We start from the raw sequence: 12,225 nt of genomic DNA, 5'->3' as shown, positions 1-12,225 counted from the left end.
AAAAAAGGCATTTTTAGGCAGTTACATCCCTTCGAGTCTCCAAAAGTATCCATCCCCAAAATACCTTATCTTCCTTCAACCATTTTTCCAGAAGTTGCTTGCGTCCCTGCTGAAGCACCGGCCTGCAAAGTTCCAGAGACTCGTACTTATTCAGTTGCCCTTGGTCAAGCAGAATACCAAAATACTGGAGTAAAGGGGAAGTCTGTCCTGGTTGTGCTGGAACACTCTGGAAACGGCGTATGGTGTCTGGAGTACGCAGAATTCCCTGCCAGAAATAGAGATGCATTTCAGTTTTCTGTTCTGCTATTGTGGCTTGGCAAGAGTTCCTCCAGAAAGCTGAAGTTAGAAATGCTTACTATGGCAACATTATGTTTTTCCAACCCAGAAAAATTGTCAGAAGCAGTATGGCTGAACACTGCATTGGAGATGTTTTGACAGAAGAAGTGCAATAATAGCCCATTAAATATGTATTGCTACTGATACTAGACTCAAGTTCAGAGGACAGTCCTATAGAATTAAGACATCCTTGTCCTTGCAACCAGTTTCCTCTCATCTATTTAGCATGCTAAATACTCTTTTCTCTTAGTCACTCTTTTTTACCCTATTTCCAGGTATGGCCCCTGCTAGAGGCTGTCCTCTCACAGAGACTTTTCCTATCACTGGGGGGGACTAAAGTAAGTACTAGAAACATTAAGCCACAGAGACATTGCTTCAATTATCCCTCTCACCCTCTGTGGGTTCTATCCCAGCTTTAGAACCTTCTGGCATACAAGAACTGTCAGAACATCATGCACAGGTTCTTCACAGGTATGTTAAGAAGTACTGCATTAGGACAGGAGGATTAGTGTTGCCACTAATGAAATCTAGTGAACTTTCCTGAAGTACGAAGCTTAAGCCAACAGAGACCAGTACTATTCTGGATGCTCAACCATTACCTTTGGGGCATTAGCTGCCACTTTTGCTGCCTCTGAATAGTTCCCTTGTGCAAACAATGCATTGAATTTTCTGGCAAAAAGTTCCTCAGCTCCGGCCAGGTTGTTGCGGACAGCCATTCGTAAGGCTAGGTCAGGATTCTGCAGCACGTTTGTAATGTAGGGAATAATATTCTCTTCTTCCACACAGACTGATAACACCTGAATAAATTATCAAGGAAAGCTCCCAGTTAGTTGAAATATAAGAAGAAAGCCAACTGCTAAGTTCATCTCTAAAACAAAAGCTATAGCATACACTGAAAGCTTTTCCCTCCCTTGATAATGGCAAAGCTTTGCCATTATTTGAGAAACATACCTCTAGTTGGAAAGAACCTCTATTTAACCATTTACTGCATCAAGGGTGGCGAGTAACAGTCTGTTTGAACTGTTTATAAAAGTCAGAAATAACAGGGCTCTAAGTATCATAATTCTGTAATGTGTAACTCAGCATCTTAAGTAACCAATACTAGAGGATGAAATAGGAACAAATCTGCTCAGTATTACTAACACAAGCAACAACAGGTGAGATAGTTCAGTCCTGAGGCATAGCTGTATAATGTCAGCAGACTGGTTCAACCAAGTTAGATACATATGGAGACACGTTAGCACGTTTTCATTGGGGCTCACAACATAGTCACAAATGAAGTCCTGAATGAAGAATTTCAAGTTAGTGTATTAAGACTGCATTAACGTGTGCTCTGTAATAAGGCATCATCTACCTTAATGGAAGTATATTCTAGTCCTGTCCTCACAGTAGGACAGTGCTTAGATCCACTGATTGCCATTAAATATATTTATTTATAATTATGCAATGAGAACCTGAGTTGTAAAAAAAACTATTAGACAGACAAGCTGCACTAATGTTCAGATAACTGATATTACCATAGTCCTCCCTCTGTTTTCTGTCTCATTCATTTGTGAAGACTTAAGTACCAATATGAACACTGTAGCCTTATCATTAAGGCTCAGTGGGATTGGCTAAGCAAGTGGTTTCCATTTCTTACTTGTCCCTTCCTGTTTACTCCGATAATTCCAGCAGTTGCTTCATGCTGTGCAGTAACAAATATGGTCTCTCCACTGATTCTGTTCATGTAAATACAGGTGCCAGTTTCCAGGTCATACAAGTGAATATAGCCATATTTTGTTATCAGAAACACCACATCATGCTTGTCACTGATCTGCAAGACAGGAATAGATTAAATCAACTTTGGCATTGAATAAAATGATTAGATGCTTTTGAGAATCATATAATTACATCACTTCAAAAGAACTAAAAGTGCTGCTACATCTTTACTGAATATTTGAGTACTCTCACAGTAGACTAAGGCTTTAATAGCTCGGAAGTCTGTTCAATATACACGGATATTTGTTCTATAAATAAGAATGAGCTATCTTCACACACTGCTTAAGTCCCCATTTTGACTTCAGCACTACTGAAGCAGAAGTAGAAATCACACTAGTTAAGTTTAGTGCCAAGCTTCAGGTTTATACTGATCATCTGGTTCCCAGTGCCCTGCTATTCAGTCATATCCACAAAGAGAATCTGCAGATTGGTTCCTGTGTATGGCTATCATACCTGCATCGCAACAGGAAAGTCATTCTGTGCTTCAGGAGGAAAGAAGACATCCACTGCTTTCTTTGGAAATGGCTGATTCCCAGTTGGTGGTGTGCCAACCTCGATGATGTGCAACTGTGTAATAGGTAAGATTAGTTTGTTAGTTACCATGTAATGCATGTAACAAGAGATTTAACAATAAAGATATGGCAACTCTTTTGCTGCCAAACCTAAATCCAAAGCTTATGCAAGCAGAAGAGCTAAACCAGTCTTCCTGAACATCTGCACGGGTGTAAGGTGTAGCATACTGTACTCACGCTCCATACATGACACGATTTGAGCATGATCTTTAGTTATTTCTAGCTACTTAGAAGCTTAAGGATTCTCTTAGGTCACTTTTTATGCATTCTTTCAACTTGGCTCACATTCTACAGAGACAGCTCTGAAAATGTTTCTCTGAACCTAGCTTTAGTTCTACTTTGTTTCAACTTTCACTTACAGTAGTTCATATAATTCTGGTGTTGGCATTAGACTGTGGCAACATCACTGTTTCATTTTTTTCATCCAGTAATTTGGAAGTTAAGTCTGACACTGGGAATCAGCAGAGAGATTACGACAACTTTTCACTTCAGCTTTACTTGTGAAACTGGGAGTCACACCCTTCAAGCTGCTAACTAGTTTGCAGTCACAACATGCCACCTCACTTCATGACTGGAAACAGGCTTCCACATCAGGTAGTCCTGTTGTGAACCTATGCATGCCCCAGTTTTCATACACACTACAGAAGCAGCATCCAGACTAACAGATAGTTCTTCACTTTTTTTCTGATGGCAACCTGGTCTATTAAAACACTTTGTTTCCTGAAAGCAGGTGATCAGGATCAGCCACTGAAGACTTGAAGACTACAGCAAATTTAGAACCAAGTCTTACCTTACCCCCAGCTTGCCCTCTTACTGCAAAACAGAAGAGAGTGGATTCTTCAGCATTTCCTTCCATCTTGAACTGTGCAAAGCTAGCTGCATGCCCCTCGATCGGCTGTGAAACTTTTCTGTCTACAGAATAGAGCTGCATTGCTCCCACAACACGGTTTTGCTAGATGAGACAGAACAACAATCAGATGCAGCCCAGCAATTTCACACAAGTTAACGTCACTGAGTACCTTGTCATGCTAAGCTGAACTACCTGTGCAGATATTCCAGTTAGCAGTAGCCATTTCTGCTTCGCATCAGTACGGTAGTTGATGATCTGGCAGCCAGCAAGACTAGAGTGGCGATCAAACATTTTCACAGGCTGGGACTCCCCCTCCATACTCCAATGGTAAACTGCATTATCCGTTACAAGGGCAACAGTATTCAGAGAGATCCACTTCCAGAAGGTGACGTCATCTGTCATTGTATGAGCCTTCATTTTGCTCTTCATTTCAATGTTAAATATTTGAAGTGTTTTTCCAGCTGGAAAACATAATGTTGTTAGCCAGGCTGTTGCAGTTTCCACCTGTCACTTCAAGCACTGGTTAAAAGTAGAAGAGCTGCATTGTGATGTTAATCTATCGTGACATTTTTAGACCATGCTATTGTATATTGGCAGCATCATTTAGTAATTAATTATTACTTTTAACCAGACTGCATTCCTAATTTTACCACCACGTATTCATGTGCTTTTTGGTCTGAATTTGCCATTCACTGACCAAACAGATGTGGAAAAGAGCTTGGTAGAAGACAAAAGCTTCAGCTACACAAGCCGTATGATACTCATGTACATCAAAACCAGGCTATGGCAGTGCTGAGTCTCTCAGAGTTCATGAGGAGAGCTATGTCAGTGTCATTCAAAATGAAGCCCACATCTGTTTCAAGAATAACACAACACAACATGGAAAAGTCAAGCTGCTAGACAGCTGTCATAATTCAGACTCACTAACCAAAACCCTCAAGTCACACTATCGGGATACACAGAGCTACTGGCTGCAAACCAGACTAACACAAACTGTGCAAGGAAAGGAATCTAGCAACCAACACAAGCTCTAAAAGGTAAAAGGACAGGTTACTTTAATTACACAGAATGGTGAATGAAAAACCTCAGAATGGCAGGCTTTCAGTTGTTTAACATGCCTAATCAGCCACGTCCACCATAAACCTGAGCTATTTGATTCTGCTTTCTGTTTTCATAAGACAAGACAGCAACTAGTACAGTCAATTGAGATAACTCACCATCTGCACACACAAGAAAGCATTAAAGTTGTGACAAAACAGTAGCACAGTATTAAAGTCAAACTTACATAACATTGAGCACATTTAAACATTTCCATGAGCAATACATTCATTTTAAGAGTAACAGAACATTCAAAGACTCTTGGGAGGAAAAGAACGACACCGCTGGAGACTTCAGAGGCATGTTTATTCACTGTATTGCCAGAGATACCAAGTTAGGTGACCTCGTGCTTCCTGGACTAAACAAGTCTCCCATGGGTAGTTTTCCCTCTCTTATCTCTGACTGATACAACAAATACGCACTGATCAGTGCACCTGTCTCTTCCAGCAAGGCCAGACTATGGCCTTCAGGAATATTTCCCTTCCTCCCCGGTCTTGGTTTCCCAATCTATAAAGAGAAGTTCAGTTAACAGACCCTATACGCTCAGGAGATCAGGTCTTACTTCTCTCCAAGATCGCCCCAGAACTAGTCTAAAGCCTGAACTTTCCTTCCAGCTCTCCCTCCACTGAAGCTGTAAGCATTCTGACTGCAAAGCAGAAAGGTTCATCCTGATGACCAACAAAATAGTAGCAAGCTTTAACTAAAAATTATTACCCAGCTACTTTCAGAATAACTGAAAAAGCATTGAACTTGAGCTCCCATTAAGCTGTGGAAAATTGGAAAGGCATCCTCCCACATAAGCTGCCTGAGAGAATTAAGTCAGTCATAAACTAGCACTACAGAGAGCTCTGCAGCTACCTCAAACCTTTCTTTACCAGGACTTGCATACCTTTTAATGCAATGACTTTACTGGCAGGGTTCATGATAGCACTGTCAGCTGAAATTGGTCTTCGAATTGGGTTGCTGGGGTCATTCATGTCAATGATCACCACTTGAGCCTGTTCTCCTACTTTCTCTCTTATGCAGATGAATTTGTCTGACTCCATCGTCAGAGTGCTGAACCCAATGTTTGCTGGGTTGATGCCCAGATTTTGGAGCTGAAAAACAAAAAAGTTTAGCATTAAGTTATTACATCAGCATAATCATCAAAAGCTTCTGTGAAGTCCACAGAAGATACAGGAGATAGGAAGCCTTCCTGTACCTTTTCATAACAGCACAGCTAAAAGCACACATCCCATAAATGGCACAATATAAGAATCCTTGCCCACCCTCAGTTACACCCAGTTGGCTCCTCAGAGAAGCTCTGCAGTGCTCGAGCATTTGATTCCTTGCCTACAAGGGCTGGTACAACTTGCTTCAAGTGCTCAGACTTTGAACCCCTCAGATGGTTTAAGGGACATGGAACTTGGCAGCTCCCAGAGCAGTGCTTGGGTCACACCTTCAGTACTCACTGCCATTGGCTTTGCTTGCAGAGCCCTATCTCACTCCATTTGAGCTTGGCATCTATCACCATTTCAAGCTTAATGCCACATGTGAGGTGCCTGAGCTTTATCTTTATCCTTGTGGAGTTAAAAAAAGCTACTTGTCTAGCATTTAGCCTAGTCCTGTCTAGCAGTGAGGCTGTATATCACCGAGAAAGCAGATCTACCCAGCGGGATGGACATTACTGCAATCAGAAATGGCTCATCACAGCCTTACTTAATACTCAAGATATCCACAAGTCATCTTCTTTTCTGCTGAGCCAGTCTGCTTCTGTAAACCGTGAAATGACAATTCTAGCACAGCTTGCAATAAATTGCAGTTTAGTTGGTGCCTCTTCATTGTGCTTTTGGACTAATGTATCAACATGGCAGTAGTGAAACAACATTTACACCATTTTTAACAGGGAAAACCAAACTGGTTACTCCACACTGCACACAGACATCCAGCTTGCAGCACACACCTTAAACACAGCATCACTTTTCTACCACCAGAGCATTCATCCCTCCCAACACTTCATGCTCCCAAGGAGGCCATGAGAACTCTGCCCTTTCGCATCCCCCAGGGAGTGATGGCTCCTTCAGAGCATTGTTCTCATTCGAAGAAACAGCCAAGTCCTTATCAGCCTTGCTTTGCACAGGCTTGGAGGTGATCACGCCCCAGCCAGGCTGTCTCAGCCTACTTGCAGCTCCGGATAAAGAGGGTGTTTTACTCCACTTCTCTCTGCCCTGGCTCTCAGGCAGTACACAGGAGTGCAGCTGAGTTGCACTGCATGGAGTTAGCAGAGCAAGCTTTGCTTACAGGCATTGCCACGGATGGGCAGCATCAGCCAGGGGATGGAGATGGCAGATCCCAGCACAGTTAGCACTGAGCCCAGTCAGCTCTATCCTGAGTGTGCTGAAGGAGAGTATTTCTGGAAAATGATTCAGCCTTTGTGTTTGGTTCTACAGTCACCCTGCATTAAGTCCCTTGTCTCAAAGAGCACTATTTCCTTATGGTTCTCTGGCAAGATGGTAAGACTAGAAGCAAAACTGATTAAGCAAGCTGGTTCACATCTCCATTTCACACCATTATTGGTAGGATTCTCCAGGCCCAAGAGTGGCACCTGAACACACAACCTGCTCGTATCCTTGTAGGTAGAGAGGGTCTGGAGACCTAACTGACAGTTTCTTCTGGAAGACACCCATAAGGATGCAATGCTTCCTCCTTCTGGAGCTGCAAGCTGAACAAGTGCTGCTTCATTCAGCAAGGGCTCCATTTCCTTGTTCGAGGACAGCAGTTTGAGAGCATCAGGCACTCCTCCTGGCTGTGACTCACAGCACCACATTCAGATGGGCATGGTTAGCAGAATAAACCAAAGCAGCAAGTCCGAGCAGATGGCAGAAACCTTGGGAGGTCTAGATGTAACCACTGGATCGAAGTTGTGTAGATACTGCAGGACAAACAGATCTGAACTGTGACGAAGCTGCCATCTGCTAGGGGTCACACCTGAGGCATCCAGCCCTGGTTAATCATGGAAGATGTGCTGTTTTTAAACTTACTGAGATTTTCAAGGGCAAAAAAAGAAAAGTGAGTTACCACTGGAGTTCTGAAGCAAGACTGGGAAAGCTTTCTGATGGAGGCCTGGCCTTTAGCAAGCTCTTTAAGCACACAAGGGCCTTTTGCTTACACTTCATCTCTGAGCCTCAGCAGGCTGACCCAGGTGCATGCATCAAGCACCAGGACAGGGCTTACTCTGCTGGTGGCAATCTCAATTACACAAGAGCTTCACCAGCCTGAGTGCCACCTGCTTCACTGGTAAATCTTACAGGAGCTCCCCTGCCTCCACCCAGACCTGATGCCCACAGCTCCTCAAGCACACACTTATTCCCCCAGTACTGCTAATTGCCTTCTCCAGACAGGCTAAAGTTCAGCTGACTGAGGCACAAGAGTTTAAAAGTTAAGTAAACAGAGACTAAGTTTACTACTAGGGAACATAATAGTAGGCTTTTATTAGAAAGATTTCAATACTATTTCATGGATGAGCTCCAGAGTTCACAACTAAAAGGATTTTACAGCAGATTTTTTCTTCCTCTTCTCTTACTATTGAGGAAAAAAAAGCAATCATTTAATACAGCACTCATTCAGGTCCATCAGCTTTCACCAATTCAGGAACAAGTCTAAAAAGAAGCAATCATTAAATACTCCTACGTTATGCTATGAAAAACACTTCCTTGGCTTTCACGCAGACACAAAAGCAGAAGCTGCTGGAGTGTTTGGGCAACCAGTTTCCAGGTCAGGCTGTTTTACACTAAAGTTTGTGGCAGAGCTCAGCTCCAGCAGTGCTCTGAAAACACAATGAAAGAAAGGTTTCTGCGTAGGAGCTGCTCCATCGATGGATTGCCACCGACAGCAGGATCTGCTCAGCAGACTCAGTCCTGAAGGAATCCTCTAGCTCCAGGTTAGAGTTGAATCAACTGTGGGCTGCACTGAACCATCAAATTCCATGATGGCATTTATCTGGGCAGTGTTGAGAAGCGAATGGCTCTAACACAGTAAATGAAAGCCTGATTAGTAAGATGATTTTTTCACTGCAACGTGCCTCACGTATGGGTAACTTACCCAGGGAAGCTGTGGTAGCACACGCGTGTTTGACATCAAACTGAATAGTAAAACTGCTGACAACAGTCACTTTGATGACCCCTTCCTGGAACATTGGCTTTCTTGTGACAGTTTGCTTAGTTGTCAAATAGTTTCCCTCTGCCTACAAGGAAGGGTGCAGAACTGCTGAGCATGCATTCCACCTCGGCTTTTATACCCAACAGGATGCAGCACGGACAGCTGCAGTCTCCAGCCAGAGAGCCCTTATCTGTGGGCTGCTGGAAGTCACGTCACTGAGATGCACCATCAGCAGAGGCATTCTCAGCCCTTTGAGAAACCTGCAGGTTTATTAGTGGTTGTTTTGTTTTTTAAGTAAAGCACTTTGGTGCACAGTGAGTCACGTTGGTTCTATTGCAATCGGCCACATTTCAGCCACTAATCTGGTTCCATCCATGAAACTTGGCAAAGCAAACCTGAGTCACACAGAAGATTCATGTCCACGCTGACCTGTTGGAGGTAGTGACCATACAGCTGCACCATAGGATGCTAACAGCTCTGAAGCAGCCCATGTTTACCTCCGCAAGGTGGGAATTACAGCTCGAGGCAGACTGGGAAGTCATACTTTCAACAGATAAGAGACCTCCATCATACTGAAGACTTCTTCTACATCCTTCCTATTTTCTGCCTGATCCTGAGGCAGCCCCCCACCGCCCACCACTACCAACACACTGCAGGACTGTCTGGGTTAGAAGCCCTGCAGCCCGGGGCAGAGCTGCTGCTGTGGCCACCTCCCCATGGAGAGGTTCCCCCCATCCCAGCACAGAGCCCTACAGGCTGCTGCCTCCACTTCCCGCTGCGAGGGGCTTGCTGAGAGGCCTAGCTTATCAACTGCTTAACTAATTGCTCCTATCCAATTAGTCGGCGCGCACACTCGCCAGCTCGTCTGGATTCTTTATTACAGATTTTCCCCACACCCTCTGTCAGAACATTCCAAGCTTTAGGAACTCATGTCCACGAAGCAGAGGGGGAAGCCCCACCATAACAGCGTTAGGCTCAGCAGTGCTGCTTCCATTCCCATCTTCTTAAAATGCCAACAAATACCAAATGTTGGACCCACACAAGGGGCAGCCAGATTTGTGTCACCAGTGGCAGACACAGGAACACACTCCTTAGTTAGAAAGGGTGGCTCTGCCCCAGCATCAAGTACATAACACGAGCTGGCGGGTTTCTGCACTGCCTAGACAAGTCTACAGAATAATTCTGAATATATTTTATACATCCAGTCTCAGATAAATATTTATTAATGTCCTCAGTCACACCAGCATGCCCGATCCAAGTTCAATTTTTATGTATTTCAGGATGGTATAGCTCAGCTAAATCACAGTTCAACACCTACTAACCTGCCTGGTTCCTTCTCATTCAGCACAGACAACTTCCCCTCGCTGCACAAACTGTTGGGCTTTTCTTTCATCCCTTAAACTCAGAAGCGGCACCTTATGGAAACACTAAGCATTGGATACGAGCAGCCAGATCTGCAATCATTCAACATACTGAACTCTGATCTTCCTCTGTATGCCCATTGGACTCCTTCCTCATAGTTACTTTAAATAAAGGCTTTCACTTTGAGATGTTATGGCGGAGTCCGGTAGTTCCCAAGGTTTCTCCCTGCAAGTTCCCAAGGAAAGTTTCCCCACAACGTGTTGTTGATGTTAGTGTGGCAAGGCAGGCGCCTACCACAGACCATACACAGATAACATCCAACATATTTGCAACTGCTGACATTTCAAAGCTCTGTAACAGGACTCAAGCCTGGCAAACAAAGCCTGATTACACAGTTTGATTTTATATTTAACAGCTGCCTTAAATGCTTCCTTACACCTGGGAAGCTAAGAAGCCACATCTCACTTGAGCACTCTGACTCTTCAGTTCAAGTTGTGGGTATAAGGCATGAAGTCCTGCGTAGCCAAGAGACACGGCATGCAGAAGCAGAATGGTGCAGAGCTTCTGAGGCCCTTCCCTGCTCATTCCCACATCACCTTGGCAAGATGCTGGCAGCGACAGCGCATGCCAGCGTGCCCTGAGAGGCACAATATGCAATGCAGCAGGGTTGGAGCTGCAGATCAGGACAAGCTTCACACAGCAGCCTGACCATACCCCGACCTGCAGGAGTGGATCCATGGATAGCTATTATCATACCACACGCAGCACTGATTGTCATTCTTGGAGATTAATTCACATCATCTTCCACTAACAGCCTCATGGGAAGTTTCCCATTCATATCCACCACCTGCCTTTTCAGGAGTAAGACTCTGCTTGGGTGCCTTACTACTCTGTTAAACATTAGCTACAACTTGCAAGTGTTGCCCAATGCCTGGATGGCATTTCCCTACGTGGAGTAGGTCAGGCACAGCTCCAGACATTCAATAACTAAAGTCCTCTGAGATTCCTACCAACAGCCTGACATGCTAAAACCATTCCGGACAGCAAAAATAGAGCAATGTCAATGCTCCTACTCTCCAAGTTTACTCCAACAGCAAATCAGATGCCTCAGCACAAAAAACAGCACCCTCAAAAACTCAACTTCCCCTGAGTTTTTCAATGAAATGAAATGAGGAACTTCAGCAGTTGCACCAAACTGAATCATTACGGGCAAGAGTCACGTATAGGCAGGCTCAGAAGGGTGGGCACCAAGTCTTGCAAAAGACCAGCTCATGCAGGCAGTTGTAAGAGATACTGGTTAAGTCAACGTTCCTCATTAAGTAGGAATGGGAATAAACAGTTAAATAAGTAACTCTTTAGCCCAAACAGTCACGTCCTGCAATCGCAATGGCCTGAAACCTATCAGCACCCCTGGAGTGCGGCAGATGAGCCCCGTTATGTAATTGCACTCATGTCATCAGACCCAGCATCGGGTCCCAAGCAGTGTTTGTATCTTTAATAATGCACCAGAGGAGTGCCCTGCTGCCACAATGCTGTATGGAGAGCTGGGCTGCACAGAATTGAGTTTCACCTGCGCACATGGAGCTCACAACACCAGCTCTCTGCTCCTGTCACAGAGAGGGGCTGTGCTCAGTGGTGACACACTGGGGCCGTGCTGCGGAGAGCCCACCAGCCCCTAACAACAACACAGCTATGGGAATTTATATCATAAATTTTAACAGGGCGGCCAGAAAGTTTTTTTTTACTTGGGTGAGAGAAACATCACCGGAACCCTGCAAACCCATTGCTGTGTCAGCGTTTACCACGGTCACAGCCAGCTACGACCGTGGCACTCACATAAGGTGACAGCCGGGGCGGCGGGGCTATTAGGAAAGCCGCAAAAAGCCGCTCACAGGAGACCCCACAGAGCTTCATTATACGGTCCTCCATAGACAGCCACTCCTCCGCAGCGGACGCGAGATCCAAACCGCCGCAGCAGCGCGGGGTGCAGCCCTGCCGCCAGGTGTAAGATCGCACCGCATCGCGCCGACCGCCCCCCCAACCCGCAGCAGACTCGGCTCTGAGGCCCTCACGAGGCCGCCGGGAGGGAACCGAAGGCTCCTCCGTGCCGAG

The 12,225-nt window shown here is 44.9% G+C and overlaps 1 protein-coding gene across 1 annotated transcript; it reads right to left on the bottom strand.

The window, feature by feature from the left end:
• Nucleotides 1-12: 12 nt before the first annotated feature.
• On the bottom strand, nt 13-5,743 carry LOC104913962 (clathrin heavy chain 1-like). The gene is made up of 7 exons (XM_019622009.2): nt 5,504-5,743; nt 3,709-3,977; nt 3,457-3,618; nt 2,548-2,661; nt 1,976-2,149; nt 936-1,133; nt 13-265 (listed from the first exon to the last, which is right to left on the bottom strand). Exons 1-7 carry the CDS (start codon nt 5,733-5,735, stop codon nt 14-16), a joined length of 1,401 nt encoding a protein of 466 aa, XP_019477554.1. The 5' UTR covers nt 5,736-5,743; the 3' UTR covers nt 13.
• Between the last annotated feature and the right edge of the window lie 6,482 nt (nt 5,744-12,225).

This window comes from Meleagris gallopavo, chromosome 21, assembly GCF_000146605.3.
Source record: "Meleagris gallopavo isolate NT-WF06-2002-E0010 breed Aviagen turkey brand Nicholas breeding stock chromosome 21, Turkey_5.1, whole genome shotgun sequence".
Taxonomy (NCBI): domain Eukaryota; kingdom Metazoa; phylum Chordata; class Aves; order Galliformes; family Phasianidae; genus Meleagris; species Meleagris gallopavo.
Note: the sequence above shows the minus strand (reverse complement) of the source record. Positions and strands in the feature narration are given on the sequence as shown.